The sequence below is a fragment of the Astyanax mexicanus genome, chromosome 3 (genome assembly GCF_023375975.1).
Source record: "Astyanax mexicanus isolate ESR-SI-001 chromosome 3, AstMex3_surface, whole genome shotgun sequence".
Taxonomy (NCBI): Eukaryota; Metazoa; Chordata; class Actinopteri; order Characiformes; family Acestrorhamphidae; genus Astyanax; species Astyanax mexicanus.
This window is the reverse complement of record NC_064410.1, coordinates 50,737,024-50,756,757: the sequence shown is the minus strand read 5'-3', so window position 1 is coordinate 50,756,757 and position 19,734 is coordinate 50,737,024. Positions and strand designations below refer to the sequence as shown.

Sequence of the window (19,734 nt, the reverse complement as noted above, 5' to 3'; positions counted from 1 at the left end):
CTTGGGTCATGTGACGTTCAGCGCTGATCTGTACTTCATACGGATAGTCTTATAGTATTGTTGGTAAGCTCGTTTAAGGAACACGTATGGCTTATTATGGATGTTTTTTTACAGGAACTCTTCCTAGAGATAGGAGAATACCCACTTCAGAATATGATTCGCGTTTGTTCGACACTTAAGGGTAAAAATCAGTGTTTGATTATTTTTATACTGTAAAATGTATTTATTTTCTCAACAGAAAAGGATGTTAACTATTTTAGCACCACAGGCATACATTTTTATAAGCTTTAAACTCCAGTTATAAGCATTTATACAGAGTCTATGTAAGGTTTGTGTTAGATTCTAATGCATTTTTAAATATATTCTATATAATGTGTACAGTGATATGTGTATATTTGTTTATATTATTGTATTTTTGTTTATATTATTGCATTTTTTTAATAAGTGAGATATTTCATCTATTATAGTTGACATATATATATATATATATATATATATATATATATATATATATATATATATATATATATACGTATATATATATATATATACGTATATATATATATACGTATATATATATATATATATATATATATATATATATATATATATATATACGTATATATATATATATATATATATACGTATATATATATATATATATATATATATATATACGTATATATATATATATATATATATATATATATATATATATATATATATATATATATATATATATATATGGTACCACAGACTAAAGATAGCTAATTGTGCTGTGCCTGTTCATCTATCCATCCATCCATCCATCCATCCATCCATCTGTCCATCTCTCTAGATATATGTCTGTTATGTCTGTCTGGCTGTATGTCCAGCATCAGCTTACCTCCCAGACAGCTTACTGTTGTCTAAAAATAGTTTGTTACAGACAAATAAAAAACACACAGGTCGTTTTTTTCCTTATTTAGAAAACGACGTTATATATACTTCCCAAAACAATATCTTGGAAAAGTAGTTTCCAAGTGTAATTTGTGTTTTATCCCCTAGTCATTGAGGACTCCCTCGCGGGCTCCCTAACCTAGCGGTTATCAGTGATTTTATGCTATAAACGGGTGGGGGATAAGGAGTGGACAGCCTCGCTATAAACCAGCTTTGGTTTCACTCCGTATTTGTTTCGGTTCTATCATGTGACCCGTGGTACCAGAAGCGCCTTAATACAGTAAGTAGCAGCTTGCTGATGTTTTATATGTATTTTAGAGTTTTTGAGTGTATTATAGTGTTTTTAGGCTAATCACGTGTCTAAGACATAATTCATCAGTGAAGAGAGTTAGCTAGTTTATTATACAGGCTAAGGAAGCACTTTATCAGGCTGTAGAGGCTGTTTAAGTTGATCAGTTAACAGATTTGGGGATTTGTACAGCAACAGTTCGCGTCACAAGCAGTTCTGTTTACTGATTTGTCGTTGGTTCATTTTCCCAGTGTCTGTTTTATTCCCTCTGTGCTCAGTTCTGCTTATTCCCTGAGCCACAGGGCGCTTTCTCTCACCGCTTCCTTATAAATAATCACATGATGTCTCTCTTGTCTTCCTGTTGTCTGTAATATTAACTCTGCTGTGTTGGATCTGCAGCAGCAGCTGGACTGAACATGGACCCACGCCTGTTCATTGGAGTTGGTGCATTCCTCCTGATCTGCGGATCAGCTCGAGGGTCCAACGATACCACCCCCCTGGTCATCTGGCATGGGATGGGTATGATGACGCATATATATTTATTAAGCTGTAAATCAGGGTTTGATGAATGTGTGTAATTTATAATAATAAAAAGAAATGCTTATTAAATGTAGAACTATATATTTGAATATGTGTAATTATAATAAGAAGAATAAGGTGTCATCATGTAAAAAAACAATATATTATGGTAATACAATTATGGCAACACAATAATTCATTCCAAGATGAAAATAAAAAGAAACCAGTTCACTCTACATTTTCTTACAAAAGATTATCCCTGGATTAGAGCTTTAATGTAATGTTCAGGAATACTATAACATTAATTAATAATATTTAAGGTTAATATGATTTTAGCTATGAAGAGAGTATTTGTTAAGCTTAGAAAAAAACAATCTCCATTAGAACTTACTTGCTAATACCTGTGATACCAAGCTTCCCAATCAGCTTCAAAATATTCAGCTCCTAATATGAACAAGTGATTTTAAAAGAAAGTAATGTGTCTGTAATTTGAAATATTACCCTTCCACTGTACTCTGATAGGATGCACCTAGATGATGATGGTTTTTACTAAGAGAAAGTATAAAGAAAATAGATACTGCATATATTTACTTTTTTATTATGTGTCTGCTTGAATAGGGGACAACTGCTGCAACCCTCTGAGCATGGGTGCAATCAAGAAAATGGTGGAAGAGGAAGTGCCTGGTATATATGTGTTATCTCTTATGATCGGCAAGACTGTTGTTCAGGTATTCCAGTCAGATGTCTTAAAATCTTCTGTATATATCTTTCACTTAAAAATTAACTGGCGCACTATTATACTGAACTGACTGTTTATTAATCTGTGTTTTAGGATACTGAAAGTGGGTTCTTCAAGGATGTTAATGAGCAAGTGTCCTTTGTATGTGAGAAACTAGCCCAGGACCCCAAGCTGAAAGCGGGTTACAATGCAATGGGCTTCTCTCAGGGGGCACAGTTTCTGTAAGTACTGATATTCTGTATTTCTTTTTTTTTTTTTTATCTACAAAGGCCTGATATGGCTGCAATGTTTCATTTCAAGTGAAGAGCAACAGGGTAAATTGTGCTCCTGCTTTGTTTTAATAAAAACCTGCAACCAAATCAGGCTTTTGTGGATAAGAGTGGACACCCCTGCCCTGGAGTACTAAATTAAAGTCATCAGGTTGGAGCAAAATTAAAAAACTAACCCAGTCTGCAATTTTATTCCTCTAATCAGACGTGCTGTGGCTCAGAGATGTCCAAATCCTCCAATGAAGACTCTGATCTCAGTTGGTGGACAACATCAAGGTATTTACACAGCTTTTTAACTTAGGATTCAAACTGTTGTTCAGAATTTCTGCATGATTCAAACTCATGTTTCAAATAAAGATTTGTGTACATTATATATATATATATATATATATATATATATATATATATATATATATATATATATATATATAGTATATTTTGCCATTAAACTAATGTTCATATACACTGTTAAAAGCATAAGCTCCTTGAGAAACGTTTTCCTTTTTCAAACTGTTTAGAAACATGTTTACGGATGTTTAAGGTGCTTCAAGAACATATTCTTCTTAAAACCTTTTCTCAAATGTTCCTCAAAACACCTTAATTGGCCCCCCTCCACTAATGAAAGAACCCCTAAAAGTTAAAACAAAAACCGTTTTTTCTATCTCTGTCATTCTAAACAAAGTACTAAAACCTTCACTAAAAACACATTTAATTGTTTTAGATTGGGTTTTCCAGGCACTCACACATTAATTTGTACTATTAGAATATAGCCAAATATAGCCACTGCTAAATACTTTAGCACAGTGTTTTATATATATGTTATTGAAACATGGGTGGAGGCATATAATATATTTAATCATTTTATATTTCATCACTTAATGTCTCTTCTGTCTTAATGTCTTTTATATTTTAAATTATATTACAGTATGACGACCAGGCTGGGCCTAATGCCAACAGAATTATTGTTGTAGTCACATTCTGTGTATGTTTCTTATGTCGTTCTGCTGTCATTCCTCTGCAGGAGTGTATGGTCTGCCTCGCTGCCCCGGGGAGAGCTCTCATATTTGTGACTGGATCCGGAAGAAGCTCAATTCTGGAGCTTACACAGACGCCATCCAAAAACAGTGAGATTGTGTTTTTTGTTTTTTAAATGGTGACGCTTTCAGAAACAGAATGGGACCAATTTCTGATCTCAGGGTTTTTTATTTTGTGCATTTTGAGTAGTTAACACTGAATGTTTTTGCTGTAGTTTGGTGCAGGCGCAGTACTGGCACGATCCTCTCAATGATGACCTGTACAAACAGCACAGCCTCTTCCTGGCTGATATAAACCAGGAGCGGGTGAGGCTTTTATTTATGTGAAAAGTTTTATTTAGACTTTGTGTCATATTTTTATTTAAGGTGGGGTAAAATTAGGGTTGCCACCCATCCCGTAATATACATAATCCTCTATTTTTGGACAATAAAATGTTGTGTATTGAACATTTATGAAAATACAAAACAAAATATGTTTTGTTCTCAAATGTCCAATACACATGTCTGTCACACATACATCAACAGTAAATCCAACAATAATCATAAAAAAATTACTTAAATATGATTTTCTATCTGGTTGTGCTATTGCCAGAAGATGTCCGTGCATGGGCGTGGCTTATTTTAGTATACTATTGTAGTTTCATTGATTGTTTAGGATGATGAGTTTTTAAAGTCGAATGAATAGTAATTTATTTAATATACAGTTTTATTATCCAATATAAATATATGGCCATTTAAAGAACAAATTATACTAACTGATTAGTTAGTTAATCAATAAATAAATAAATACGTTAAAAGAAAAACTTATGAACATTTTTTCTGAGTTTTCTGTGAATTTTGTGTCAAAATTTGTATATTTCTATATAAACCTATAAAACATGTCTATATAAATATGTAAAAAAATACAATTTATTATATATGTTATCAAACATAATTACATATTTATATTTTGACTCAACAGGAGTCTTAATTTCATTTCTGCATGGTGGCAACCCTGGGCAAAATATAATAGATCTATATAATTTTAAACAATGTTTTTTCATTTTTTTCTAGTTCCTATAACAACAACAACTACTTATTGTGACAGAAATTGGACAGATATTTCTCAAGATACATTTTACCATAATTGTAATGTGTCCTGAATACTGGGTTGACCCCATGATGCATTAAATACAGCACATTTAATACAACACCATTTTTGAGCATAATAAGACCTAGCCTGTCACAACAAATAAGGATAATTATAACTTAATGTCATAATTGTGATATCCAGAGTTAGCAAAGGAAGAGGTCCATAACATCCATATTTGTTAGTAATGTTATAAATAATAAGTTTCATTTTGTAGACTTAATCAACATACTTATAAAACATATGCTGTAGGTGTCGTAAATAAAAAGTGTACATTTTTACAATAATTTCTAAAAACCTTAATATACAAAATTAAACATCAAATTCTTTGCCCACAATGTAGGACATCAGATATTTCAATATCAATTAAGTGTTTTAATACATTGATATTAATACACTGACTAGTAATATTTAACCTGTGCTAATTTGTAAAGGTGGTGAATCAGACGTACAAGAAGAACCTCATGTTGCTGGAGAAGTTTGTGATGGTTAAGTTCCTGCAGGACAGTGTAGTGGACCCTGTGGATTCAGAGGTTACTCATTCTCCTCTCCTAATCTGTTCATTAAAGCATTTTTACCAGTTCTAAAGAACTTTACTAATAAAATCATCTGTTCTGTGTTCTCAGTGGTTTGGGTTCTTCGTGACTGGTCAGGCTGAGAAGACGGAAACTTTACAGGAAAGCGCTCTGTATAAAGAGGTGAGAATGAGCTGCTCATTTCATGCTGCTCATCTGTGATGATGTCATCTCATTCCTCTAAACATACAGGTTATACAACAGCAAATGCAAATGCACACCCACAACTTGTCTAGTCCCTGTAGAGGAGTAATGCCAATAGAATATAACTTTCTGTAGCAGATGAATATGCAATTAAGATGATTAATACTAATACTTTTGAATAGGATACATTTGGGAGTTTAGGATTGAGGTGATCATCCTACATCCTGACTCAAATCCTTAAACAATGCTTTAGTAAATCAAATCACATTTAGGCTTAATTTTAAGCCTTTTATGAGCAGTAGAGAAAGTTACTCCAATTAAAGCATCATTATTTTTTTTACTTTTTTGAATAAATGTATGAGCAGATGTCACAATACTTTTGTCCAAATAGTATTTCGCCATGATTACAAAGGTTCAGATTAGTGCAAGAGCACAATAATGTGCTTCTCTCTTTAAAAGCAGAGGCCTGAGAGCTTCTATTGCACTTATTTTGCTTCGGTCTGTAAAACTGAAGCCTATAAATCAGCAGGGTGTCGTGTTGTTTTGCAGGATCGACTGGGATTGGCTGAAATGGATAAAGCGGGGAAGCTGGTGTTTCTTGCTACTGATGGAGATCATTTACAGTTCTCTCGCGAGTGGTTCAATGCCAAACTACTTCCCTACATACGCTAAAGCCGCAGCAGGAATGAACAATAGCCATATGAAGCTACACTGTACTGTTTCACACTTCTTACTTATGTTTCTGTCTCTAATGACATTTTACAGATTGATTACAAGCCAGTTCTCTTTCGTTTTATTGCACTGAACTAGTTTTTGTTTTATTAAACTGGATTTAATGGAACTGAATTTCTAATATATCTGATCACTTACTATTGTATAATTTTTTAATCTCATGAATAAATTGTAACATTTAGAAACCTGATTAAGTGTCTGCCTTTTTACATATGTGCTTGGATTTGTGGGTTGGGGGAACGTGTAGCACCAGAAAGCTAAAAAAAATGCTTGATTTATTTTGAAAAGACTGTTTCACTCCTTTTAAGCAGTTTAGTGAGTCATCTGGAATTTTAAAACCAAAACATACTTGTACCTTGAGCTTAAAACTGAATCAAAATGTAGACTAAACACACATTTGTGAACAACATTCTTCAAGAGAAGTTATTTAAATGGTCTCAAATATTTTTATCCAGAAATTGTAGTTCACGTTCTTTTATTTTAAGTTCATTCTAGGTTAGTAAGACCAACATTTAGCATGTTACAATACTGCATTTAGGGTTTCATTTGTTTAATAATAAAAAAAAACACACCCAATGACCTAAAACATGTATTATTTTAGTGTTGCACCATACTTTACCCTGTATTCTTTATTATATTACAGAAACCAGCATACTTGTTATCTGCACTGCACGGTTGTTAAACAGGTTGGGTGCAGTTCACAGAAACAGGTCTTTCAAGACAATTTTCATTTAAAGCTGTTCTTACTTTCTTGTAGCCAATAGCCTTTTAACCCTATCTTCCACCACATCTGTTTCTCATTAAATATATAGAAAAGATTCGCAGGTATTTTTTTGCAAATCCCAATACAATACATACTTTAATTTTTCAGCAGCTCCTTGTCTCTCCCTGCAGTCAGTGAGAAGAATTTACACTTTGACACACTTTACGCTAGCTTAGTGAAAGAAGCATGTGGACTGAGGCTAAAAATAATATTACAGGCATTTACACAAATATGATTTGGTTTATGCAGCATTAAACAGTTCTTGAACAAGTTTTTCTGCCCTTTTTATTAAGTTAACATAATGCAGTTTTGGTGTTGTTAAGCCGCAGTAGCAATGGCAGCAGTGCTTTTCTCCCCATAACAGGTTAATAAAGCATCAGCAGATTTTAATCTAAAACACTTAGATTTAGTTTTTTTTTTATACATAATCCCTATAAAACTGTTATTTTCAGAAAAGTCAGGGTTTTGTCTCTTGTGAATCTTTACGATTTGGACAGACATGTAAATTAAGCTCAAAGGCAGTTGACAAACTAAGTTTAGAGGAGTGATACATAAAGCTAACCCCACCTAATTTTAGGTACCCTAAAATTTCTTGTTGGATTAAAGGAAAACAATGAGAATGTGTCTTTTAATCAGTTTTAGCATAAAATAATGGTATCTAACTAACTCATGGATATCTCTGTTAGTCTGTGTTTTCAAAGAAATAATTTAGAATTCATTGGCTTGAGGATGAGAACCAAACTCTCTACAAAAAGAGTTTTATTACTAACGTATGTTGCTAGCAATCATGTAAATTAAACATTACAAAACATAAAATGAAAATTATTTGTAACAACTAATAAAAAAACATTACTGCGTAGTAAAACATTATGACTAAATTCTTACACCAAAAAAAGTAAAGACACACAGAAGTGACATTAAATTTACCACTTTAATGATATCTTCCTCCAGTATTAATGAGCAGAATTTTCATTCTTTGCCAAATAAGAAAGAAAAAAACGAAAAGACAAATGATAAAAAAAAAAAAGAAATTCCACATGGCCTGAGTGCTATGAGAGGAAAAGGCTTTAAATAGTCAAATGATGAACAGGTAAAATCCTGTGGTGAGGGTTTTTACAAATCTAGGTGGCAAACAAAAACCATTGTCTACAGGGTCTATACAGATTTGTAAGCTGACCGTAGCAGGAGATAACTCTGCAGCTATCACAGGAAGCAGCTCACCCCTGCTACAACAAAATGATCAGATGCATTTACAGTAATCCTTTAACCGTATCAATGTTTAAATATCCAGTTTTGTTCTTTTTTGGAAATAAAATAAATTGAAAGGACATTTTTGAATAAACATCCAATTTTTAAATGGTACCTTTTATTTTATATTACACATTATGGCCTTTAACATTACAGTGCTGTAGGGAATGTGCTGTGTGCTGTGGAATATAATGCTAAATGGAAAGGAATGAGATTTGTTCATACTGCCACAATCATTACTACTATTTTTACTTCAGTGTTATGATAGAAAAGACAGTGGTCCTGCACATAATTTGTCTTTTTCTAAATCAGTCATCTAATGGTGGTGATGACACAGATCGTTATAATTATATCTCCAGAAAGTCATCGTCAATGTCTAAAGTGGTAGCATCATAGTTGTCTGAAAGGAAGGGGGTGTACATGTGTGCTTCAGGACTGAATTGCATATATAAGAACAAAAACGCACAAGGACTCAAACACCCAACCCCACCCCAACATATCTGCCCCCTGACCACAGAAAGCAAATGAGAAACACATCCATTCACACGACTGAGAAATTAAGACAGTACTAAGGAGTGTCAAACAAATCATTGCATCATTTTGGCTGTTCACATTTATTTTTTCCCCAGTTTGGGTGGAATGCTTAAAAAATAAAAGTAGCAAAACAAGTTGATTGTTGGCAATTAGTTTGGAAGTGCTATCTAATGATATCAAATGGAATGAAGAGTCGATCTCTGCCCCTGGCTGAGGGACTGTGCCAAATTAAGCAAGCAGTCATCTTGTTGGCTGAAGGAAGGTACAGCCGCAGCTGTGATTGGCCGACAGGAAGTGTGGACATGGTTGGCATTTCAGTCTCACTTATGATTGGCTGGTTGGTTGGTTGGTCAGTCAGTCAGGTGGCATTGGTTAAGGGGGCGGTCTTACAAACAAGGTGGATCCTCTATCCTGCAATCTCAGTTGCTGTGGTGACCAGCTTACTGCCATCCCATACAGTTTTGAATTGTTCAGGGACTGGGATCTCAGTCTGGAAGATAATAAAACACAAAAAGAGGAGGTTTATAAGATAAAAGCATCACACAGTTGCTTGTTCCTCTCTCTATTTTTTTTATTATTCTTTTTTAAACAGTTCTAAACATCACTTACATAATCTCCATCTTTGCCAGGCACCAGCACGTTCATCTCTGAGCTCTTAGCGCTGACGATCTCACAAGATAGAGAGTCCTTACTCAGGTACACGTGGCAGCCATCAGTCTTATTGATTGAGATGGTCGGTACCTTGCCCATAACCTGCATGCATAAACAAAAAAAACATTTAGAGATTCATTTTTTAGAGAATTCTTTTAAACAAGTGACAAATTCAGAAAGTAACTGTTTATGGTTAAATAAACAATTCTATGAATAAATAAGTATTTTAATTAAGAGATCTGTGTGGAGATAAGAATAATAAAAAAAAAAAGTTTCCAGGTTTCTCAGGCCAGCCATAGTAAAGGCGCTCTGTGTGTTATAAAGAGGGCGGGATGAAAAACAGATGGGTGTTAAGAGAAGCGGAAAAAGTAAGTGGTGGAGGCCACTCCACTTTTCCAATAATTAACACATGGCATTGGCAACATGCCAGAATCTGTTGTTAAAGTCTTAGAAGGTAAACAGAGAAGAAAAGTAAAGTGCTCAGCAAGAGATGAGCAATATGACAATATTTTGATTATTGACTTTTTTTTTTGGCATATTGTAAATATAGTCCATACCTAAAGAACACAGAATAAATATAAATAAATAAATAAATAAATAATTGTTTTTTCTATGCTTTTTAATTTAACTGAATGATTTAATTTATATTTTAAATTATGAAATTCTATTATTTATTTCATAGCCAATATATGGCACAACTAGTTTATTGACTTGTTGTGAATATTGTGTATTCTGAAGGTCTTAATCCTGTGATAGTTTGGAATGCCATTTTCACCCAACACCTAGTGCACTATTATATACATGGGTAACACACCCATCCTAAAGAAATCGGACATCGATCTTGTTTTGATAGGATCTGTACATTTTCAAATTGTAAAGCATATGTTGTTTTCTTATTAAGCCAAATTATGGAATCAATGGTTATATTGTCAGAAAAAAAAAACACACACCTGGACTTTAACATCCTTGCAGTTGATCACCTCAATGATCCCCACAACGTCATCAAACACAAGGCCCATTTTCTTGCAGTTATCTGCAGACGCAGTGACAAGTAAAAAACAAACAAGTCAAACAAATGTGCTTTTTTTTTTTACACTGCATGCATTTAAATCAACTATTTTCATGTACAGCATGAACAACATTCATGTGACGTAGGAGGGGAGTTCATAAGTATTATACCTATAGTGATGGAGTTGATTTTTCCCTTTACTTGCAGAGTGCTGTTGTTGCACTTGAAGGCATAAACAACCTGTTTGAGCTCTGTGTCGCTGATCACAAGTCCCTGAGCTCCCTCCTGGTTTTCCTGTCGATTAAAAAAAGGGGAAAGCTAGGAAATCAGAGCAGAGCGACAAACAGTAGGAAAATACAAACAACTAAGCATGAGTAAAGTGTAAAAGAGAGGTGATTTGACAAAATGGCTTTTGTACTAACCACTTTCCATTTTTTGCCATCCAGCTCCAGCACTGGGGGCAGCTTACGGGCAGGGGCGGTAGTCGCAGTTGGCCGGGGAGCGGTGAATGGTTTGGGGCCTGTGTGCACAGGACCTGCCTGAGACCTCAAATTCGGATTCTTGTGAGTCTTCTGGTCATCAGACACATGCTTCAGCCCTTAATGTTTGTGTGAAAGGAAAGGACAGGGTTATATAATGACATGTAGACAAAAGATGCTGACAGCCGAATATCACTGCAATGCCACTACAGTAAAACATAAAATATTACAAATGGCATAAAACAAGATAAAATACACATAAAAAAGTAATAATAATTATAATAACATGTAGGTAAATAAGAATGACCAGCATTATGTACACTAAATTAACATTTTACAGAAAAGATGAAGTATTTTTAATTATTTCAGTTTTTTATTGCAATGAAGTTTTTGTAGTACTTTTTACCCTCAACTTAGACTGAAATTTATTGAAAAACAGTGAACCTATACTGCATTTCTAAATTAAGAGTGGTTACGTTTCAACAAATAAGCATGTTTAACAACTGCACATTTGAACAAAACAAAAACATAAACCAATATAAAAAAGAGGTTATACTCATTATTGCTAATCATTTTTTAAAGCTTACAAACACTGAATCTTAAACAGTTAAACATAAATCTTAAACATAAAATAAGTGTTAAAAAGTGAGTTTAACCCGAGAATGAATTACATTAGTGTAAGAAAAAAAAAGTTGTTAAAAAAAAAGTATCCTCTTTTGTTGGCCACAGATGTGCAAACACAGGAACCTTTTCCTATCTCACAGAATCTGCAGGTTAATGACATTATCTTGAGGTAAAATAAGACTGGGATGATTCATCAACATAATCAACGTCATCGATTACAAAAGTCCAAATTGGCAAATTGTGTATAGCCAGTGAAACCTACCATATTAGGTAAAGGACTGAACCTCTGACAGAACAGAGGTAACCTTTTAACACTGATTGATGTACATTTGTTGCAGAATAATGCCTTGTCATGCATACTATAATTATGGTTAATTGGTTAATTCTTTTATTTGAGCACGCACAGACATTTAAGAATAAGGATAATATAGTAATTAAGTTAACTGACGATTAAAATAATAATCATTAGATTAAGCTGTTCACATTTAAATATTACAAGTCCTACATTAAATGTCTAAATTTAGTTTGCGCTTCTTTTTCGCAAATTGGTATGACAGTAATTACCAAATGAATACCACATGAATCTTATGATTAGAACTTAGTGACAGCACAGTCAAACACTTAAACTCTATAAATCATTGTTTTCTATTTATTTCACATTGAAATAAAAAAAAAACTGCAGCTACAAATTAATCATGTTTATCACCAACACTGCTGTGAAAAAAAATACCTTTAGTAATGTCGGATCCCTTATTAAGGGAGGCAAAGAGAGCATTGCGGTTGGTTGATGCTGTATCTCCTCCGCCTGCAGACAGGTTCAGATCCATGGGTGGAGGTGGGGGACCAGGGGGAGGGGGAGGAGGAGCTCCACCGCTGGGGGCACTGGGAGCTCCTGAGGCTGAGGCAACAGGACCCTGCAATGCACATAAAATTACACACACAGGGCTATTTAAATCTATCAACAGGGGCAATAGAAGGAAGGCTAAAAAAATCTAAATATCATCACAACTCTTGACTTACAGTCTTGTTCCACACCAGTCCAGTGGTGTGATGCTGCTTGATGTAGGTCTGCAGTTCAGTCCAAATGGACAGATAGGCCTTCACCCAGTCCACGTGTGTTTTGTCCCTGCAGAACAATGTACAAAGAACAAGTTATAAAAAGGCAATAAACAAACAAAAAAAAACTAAAAGGAAATGGGGATTTTTTTTTCGAACATATAGATAGAAGACATTTAAACTTACTTTTCTTTGTAATCCTTAAGCACACGATTTGTGTAGAACATGGCAGCGTCCTGCATCTCCTTGACATAAGGACCTGGTTTAGGGGACTAACAAAGAAGACAGGAAACCTTTTTATTTTAATTAAGACTCCACCATTGCTTTTATAACACATTTACATTTAATTCTGCACTCAAACACACATTTCTGACTCAAAGACATTAATTAATAAATAATTTTAAGAAGGAATCAAATCACTGCGTCATGAATGTTATACAGCTAATTAAATTCCAGTTTCAAAGGCTGTCAAGCTGAAACACTGGCCCATTGTTTTAAAACCAGAAGGAACACAAATGTCAAAGCACACTGTCTCACTGTATGAGAAATTCCCAGAATAAATGAATAGTCTGTTTCAATCAGCTACAATCTGGGTTAAATAAATGACAACCCATAGACACAGACCCACACACACACACACAGACAGGAGACACACTATGTTAACAGTGCCAAGCATGGAGCACTTACCATGGCAACCCAGCCTAGGGCAGGCACACTCTCGCTGACGGCTGAGAGGTGGTTGAAATGCGGAGATGAGCGATTCTGCTCCCGGAACGACTGCACCTGCTGGATCACTTTAGACACCGGAGCCAGCAGGGATGTCAGGGTAGCCTAAAGAAATAATAGAACAAAATATATAGAAATTGTAAGAGATGGACTGTTGCAAACCACTGCTTTCACACAAATACTTAAATTTCCATCAGGTTTTTACTGATTTGCATAATATTAATCTGGCAGCTGTTTTTTAGGTACTGTCAAAAAATCCTCATGAATGGACCAAAAGAAACATTTTAAAAAATGACACGGAGTAGAATATATTTACATTGATGTTTTAAAAGTTAATAAACTTGTTGCTTCTGTGGTAAGCAAATAAGCTACAAAGTTGTATTTATTATTTTATGGTGTAAAATTGCTGTTTTAGTTATGTTTTGTCCAACACTGAAAATGTTTCTTCTTTATGATCAGAATTTGAAAAAAATCTACTTAGAAGGTCTACTGCAGAGGAGATTTCATTAAATTACATATCACCAAATACCTAAAAATATCACCTTACCTTTTTAGTTAATATAATTATTACTGTGACCTTTTCCTTTATATGAATGTAATGCTTACTATCATTTTAAACTTATCCGTTTCAATCCTAAGGGCTTCTACCTAGACACTTTACATATTCTTAGGCACTACTTAGTAATTTAATTACGGAATACATTGCAGCAATTACATAATAAAACGGCTCAGTTAGTCAAGAAGTCTAAACTGTTGAAACAGGTCATTCAACCAAACAACAGCAAGTAGCAACCAGTAGTATAAATCACTGGTTTCCAGACAGGGATGCATCGTATTTGTGGACTTCTGAACCCTAATTGCCTAGTATGCACAGAGGAACATCAAAATAAAGCAGGACCAAGGCCTGCACTTCATCAACCATAACTTACATCAGAGGGCTTCTGGGAGCAGGAAGCAGTCACCAGAAGCTGCCGCTGACAGGTAAAGCCTTGCTTCATCATCTCAGCCTGTAAAAAAATTAATAAATAAGTAAATTAAATAATAAGTAACTGTTGTATTCAAACTAATGGCCAAATATGCACAGACATTGTGAAGAATTTCTCTCTAAGCATAATGACACATACATGCTTCTGGGCATCTCCACCTATCTTCTGACTCAGACCGATGTATTCAGCCACAGGTCCAGAGATTAGGGCATCAAAGGCCTCGACGTATGCAGACACAGCTGCAATGTGAGAGCAGAAGGTTACCAAATGTGAGGTTATTAAACCCACTATCTAAAAACAGCCTTGGTTTGTCAGCAAAGTGGCCTATGTACTCCAACAACAATAAACTGCTTTAAATTTATTTAGTGATAAGGAATGAGACCAAGTATGGGTTTCTAGTACCTCCAGTGCCAGCAGCAGAGCCGCCTGCACCTCCACTGCCAGATACGGCCTCCAGACGGCCCACAGCCACCTCCAACCGCTGCACCAGACTTGCCAGCTCTGCCATACCTGCACCACAGAGACAAACACAGAACATGTTAAATGGGTTAAAAAAATGACTTTACCATCTTCTCTGTTAAAATAGTCAAGTTCTATATATGAATTTAGACCACATCTATCAAGTATGGTCCTACTGATGATTAAGAATAATTTATTATTTAGTCCTAGGTGATCAAGGAATGCAACCATTGGCATAATTTAACATATAATTTGCAAAAAAAATATATAAATTTCACACTGTTGATTAGATTTGATGATATTTCACCGTGCAACTAAAAAAGGAATATCTTATCTTACATAATGCACTCAAAAAGAGCACAATGTTTACACAATACATGTCATGGTTAAAATATCTCAGTTTTTTTAACTGCATTTTAAACCTATAGAAATCTGTACCTTCATTACAACCATCATCACATATCATCAGATAAATGTGTAAAAAAAATCATATCAGTGTTTCTCTACGTTAATCAATTTTATTAACTTTAATTAATTAAAGTTAGTGTAAATTTCCATTTTTTATACCACAAATAAGTTTTATTTATAGGCATCAGTACATAAATAAGAACAAAGTCCACAATATCATTCTACCTAGTAAACCAGCAGCAATGCAGACTACAATGCACAGTCAAGACTCCAGCAATTGCAAGACTGTATGTGTTGTAACTTGCCTCTTGAAAACATAAGCAAACTTGCTTGCAAAGAAAGCACTTCAAATATGCCTCAGAGTCACAAAACAGCCTATTACATACGAGGCAAATTCTGAGTCTGTTTCATTTGCACATTAGACACTAAAAGTGGCTTTTCCGGACTAATTGTGTAAGGAGCTTTTAAGTAGCAACACCTTTATTTCCCCAAGGCCCTTCCTTCCCCATGTACACACAGCCTACAGACTGAGATTATGTAACAGTAACCTGATCCACCAATCCCAGCAGCTGACTCATAACCTCCACCTGAATGACTCTCCATAGAAAAACACAGGTAACCAACTGCACCACTGAATCACCTGCTTCTAATTAGAACTCCTCCTATTCCACATCGGAAACCCATCCTCAATCAAACTAATGCAACTGTCAGCAGAGATTATATTAACCTGTACCATTCCACTAAAGATCTGACAGCTTAAACAGCAGCAGGCCAGTGCAGGTAGACACCAAATATCTGGCTGTCAGAAGGTTAGCTCATTGCTGGTGCTGAGTGTCCACCCACACCAACCCCTGCAGTGTTTTTGTCTTGATGACTACACAGAAAAAGCTAGAAATCAATAACGCTACATTATAAGACAGTCAATTAGACAACAGTGTTCTTTATATTACATTCTGCGGGCCTTTACTTTACCAGTGGAAAACAGAGCAAACAAGCATGCGTATTCAAATAAGACCATGCAAATAGGATTCACTTTTCACTACAAGAGCAGGAACAGCCTTGGGTGGCATTACTGAAAACGATCTAATAATGCTCCTGTAGCTATTTTCCGTTTTTGTACCATAATCTAGAATAAAGACAACATTCACATGCTAGAACTCCATGTGCAAGCTGAATTTCTCCAAGAAAATATTGCAAAAAATATAAATAACAATTACTGATTGAGGTGGTAAATCCAAAACTTGATAACTTCACAAAAAGCTTTGTCAAATGTACTGGTTAGGTTACTTTGGCAGGGGCGGAAAATATGCTACTACTTTTGCTCAACTCCATTTCAATTAGAGTAGGACTGGCCAATTATTAATCAAAACAGATATTCAGAACATCTAATTAATGTAATTTTGTCAGCATAGTTTATATACTGTTGATTCTTTCTCCACTGTGTTCACACAACATAGAATTGCCTCATACATACTAACGCATGTGTGGTCATGTGACCCCACCCCATCCAGTCTGTGACATGGAAGCAACTTGGTGAATTGCAGAACTTCAATTGAGCAACATAAGCAGCTTGTACCAAAAAAAAAATACTTTGTCTGTCAATTATTAAATAATTGTTTTTTTATTCATCATCATATGTCAGAAATATCTTTAATTAATCAGGACACTGATTAATGATGCATTTAATCACTACATGTGAACACATTTGCAATACTAATATTGTACTCTACAATTTAATTAAAATTAATTTAAAATTAAATAAAAAATAAACACTAAGGAATACATTAAAGTATGCTGCACAGTACAATGTAATATAAGCCATTTATCTATATCATATAAATGCATACACAGAAGAATAGGCAGAACACACACATTCCTTTAACCTCATATCTGAATATGTATGTGCAATTAAATGTATAGCTGCAGTTTCCTACAGACTCAATTAAGTTATACATTATAAATGTATAAATGTGTATATATGCATGCATAAAAACAGAAAGGTCTTGATGCTTTTCTAGGAAATTTTCCGCAAATAATCTTTTATATTTTTGTACATCCCTTTCCTAGACTCAAATGTATGAGTCATGCCAACACTTAAGAGTTGCTCACTGTTAATAAATCAGCAGTTACAGTCCTACATCTGGAGAAATTATGTGTGCCTCAGGTCTCAGTTTATAGTGACAGTATTTGATACACATGCACATGAGACACACAAGCAGGGTTTCTGAGAGCTCATCCATGACCAGCCTCAGGGTAAAACAAATCTGTATCAGATGCATGAAGGGTGAAGGCGCAGTCTACTGCGTTTTGATCAAAAACAGGTCATATCTGCTTCAGCACTGGGAGAACTAGGCCAGATCTCACCCTCCCTTTCTCTATATATCTTTTGGCACAAGCTGGATGAGCAGAGCAACATTCTGGGAAGATCTCTAAAGAAAGATGCTTCAAACCTGTTTTTCCCTGATAATAGGATTTAAAGTCGCAGACGCAACACAAAGACTGAAGAAGGTAGCTACCTTTACATCTGAGAATGTTGTACTGACACAATCACTAATAGGGCTGCACGATTTATCATCATCATCATCATCATAATGTGGGCATGTGTAATAGTCAAACTGTCAAATGTGCAAAATCATATACAGCAGATTTAATTAAATGTTTTTTTTGTTTTGCTAAAACATCAAGCACAAGAAGGCCAGCCCCTTCACTAGCTTTTGACCAGCATATGGTATTTTTTATGAATGGTCAGCTGGAAATTTTAGTAGGGACATATTGTACAAAAAAAACTACTGCATTGCAATGTCAGTTTTTCTTCCATTAATGTGAATCACTACATAAATAATTGCAAAAAATATATATATATTAGTTAATTTTAGACACAATAATACCACTAATATAGTGAATGCATAACAATGAAATTCCAACTGTTTTAAAATGCAGTTTAATTATTAAACTGCATTTTAATAATTAAAACCTTTAATTATTAAGGATATCATTGGGATTGTAAACAAATAAATCATACATATAATAAAACTTGTTACTGTTTTTAAACAAGACATATTGACTAATTTTTCACCTAGTAATCACAATAGGCAATAAAACTGAGCTCAGCATAAACACTGAGGTCATGTTCATATATATTAAACAATAAATCGATAATGTAATTATGGTGACAGACCAATTTAGATAAAAATTATATAAATAAAACCTAACACAAAGAAATCTGTGCACAAATGAACCGCAGCGGCGGAGTGAACAGGGAGTCGGTTCCCTGTGACTCGGCCCCTCCTGTCCTGTCTGCAGGCACAACACCCAACTTCCAGCCCGTCAAATTACCGGCTCGCTGCTCCCATTTCTGACTGTTTACTGAAGCACGGAGGAGCCCCGGTGCCTGTCTAATCCCTGCACCTGCCCTGCAAACCTACCGAGAGCTATAAACCCAATAAAGCAGCGTAAAGTAGCGGCCCTTCACACTGAGGCCAACCGCCTTTCCTTTTCCTGTCAACCGACCGGAGCCGCCGCGCCGCCGCACCGACACACCGAGTCCACCCGATCCCCAGCTACCGCGACTCCGGTTCATCCCCCCGGAGAGAAAAATCACGATTTAAAGCGTAGAGCCTGCATTTCTTACCTTCTTTCTGCGGCAAACCGTAATTCTGTCCGACAGCAGCTTTTCTACAGTGGGTGTGTTTATGGTGCCTCGGTTCCGTGTCTGTAGTCTTCCTGTATCTGTGACCGCTTCCGCCCTGTCTCTGCTCAGCGCTCCACTTCCTTATAAGGGCAGAGAGAGAGAGAGAGAGAGAGAGAGAGAGAGAGAGAGAGAGAGAAATAATATGAGAGACAGACAGAGAATGTGTGTGAAAGAGAGAGTATGATACAGACATAGAACGTGTGTGAGAGAGAGAATATAAGAGAAAGACAGAGAATGTGTGTGTGTGTGTGAGAAAGAGAGAATATGAGAGACAGACAATGTGTGTGTGTGAGAGAAAGAGAGAGAGAGAGAGAGAGAGAGAGTATGAGAGACAGAGAATGTGTGTGTGTGAGAGAGTGAGAATATGTGTGAGAGAATATGAGAGACAGACTAAATATGTGTGAGAAAGAGAGAATATAAGACAGAGGGAATGTGTATAAGAAAGAATATAAAAGAGAATATAAGAAAGAGAAAGAAGATGACAGACAGATAGATTATGTGTGATTGTGTGATATTTAATAATAATATATTACATTTTTGTGCCTTATTTCAAATAAATAATTGTATTAGTATTTGGTCATAAAACTTTTCTTTTAACGAGGATTAATTCAATGAGTTTTTTTTTTATTTGCATTTCTTTTTAAAATAAGTTTATTTTGGAATCACTGTTTAAAAGCACATTTAGAGCTTTAAATTTAAATCTGTCTCTCACATTATTTTAAATTCTGTAT

At 35.0% G+C, this 19,734-nt stretch overlaps 3 protein-coding genes across 4 annotated transcripts in view; 2 read left to right on the top strand and 1 right to left on the bottom strand.

Annotated features, from left to right (window-relative positions):
- rad21b (RAD21 cohesin complex component b) overlaps positions 1–19,734 on the top strand; it is a 634,821-nt gene that overhangs the window by 186,103 nt on the left and 428,984 nt on the right. The window lies entirely within an intron of this gene.
- On the top strand, positions 82–6,559 carry ppt1 (palmitoyl-protein thioesterase 1 (ceroid-lipofuscinosis, neuronal 1, infantile)). 2 transcript variants are annotated; one of them, XM_022683296.2, is made up of 10 exons: positions 82–181; positions 1,628–1,747; positions 2,366–2,475; positions 2,580–2,707; positions 2,961–3,031; positions 3,777–3,879; positions 4,005–4,095; positions 5,353–5,451; positions 5,545–5,616; positions 6,187–6,559. In XM_022683296.2, the coding sequence occupies exons 1-10, from the start codon at positions 97–99 to the stop codon at positions 6,307–6,309; spliced, it is 1,002 nt and encodes a 333-aa protein (XP_022539017.2). In that variant the 5' UTR covers positions 82–96; the 3' UTR covers positions 6,310–6,559. The 2 variants fall into 2 exon arrangements, with proteins under 2 accessions (XP_022539017.2, XP_007245764.2); XM_007245702.4 differs by lacking the exon at positions 82–181 and adding an exon at positions 1,091–1,219.
- Positions 8,045–19,070, bottom strand: cap1 (CAP, adenylate cyclase-associated protein 1 (yeast)). Its single transcript, XM_007245698.4, has 13 exons — positions 18,944–19,070; positions 14,848–14,955; positions 14,584–14,684; positions 14,389–14,466; positions 13,421–13,564; positions 12,920–13,005; positions 12,698–12,803; positions 12,408–12,591; positions 10,997–11,172; positions 10,745–10,868; positions 10,516–10,598; positions 9,524–9,667; positions 8,045–9,404 (listed from the first exon to the last, which is right to left on the bottom strand). The coding sequence occupies exons 2-13, from the start codon at positions 14,951–14,953 to the stop codon at positions 9,321–9,323; spliced, it is 1,416 nt and encodes a 471-aa protein (XP_007245760.2). The 5' UTR covers positions 14,954–14,955; positions 18,944–19,070; the 3' UTR covers positions 8,045–9,320.

Coding starts and splice junctions, on each gene's coding strand:
- cap1 (XM_007245698.4), bottom strand. CDS start 14,953: ATGGCAGAGCTGGCAAGTCTGGTGCAGCGGTTGGAGGTGGCTGTGGGC. Junction 13,565..14,388: donor GCTCCCAGAAGCCCTCTGAT/GTAAGTTATGGT, acceptor TTATTTCTTTAG/GCTACCCTGACATCCCTGCT. Junction 9,405..9,523: donor CTGGCAAAGATGGAGATTAT/GTAAGTGATGTT, acceptor ATTATCTTCCAG/ACTGAGATCCCAGTCCCTGA.
- ppt1 (XM_022683296.2), top strand. CDS start 97: ATGGATGTTTTTTTACAGGAACTCTTCCTAGAGATAGGAGAATACCCA. Junction 1,748..2,365: donor GGTCATCTGGCATGGGATGG/GTATGATGACGC, acceptor CTGCTTGAATAG/GGGACAACTGCTGCAACCCT. Junction 3,880..4,004: donor ACAGACGCCATCCAAAAACA/GTGAGATTGTGT, acceptor TTTTTGCTGTAG/TTTGGTGCAGGCGCAGTACT.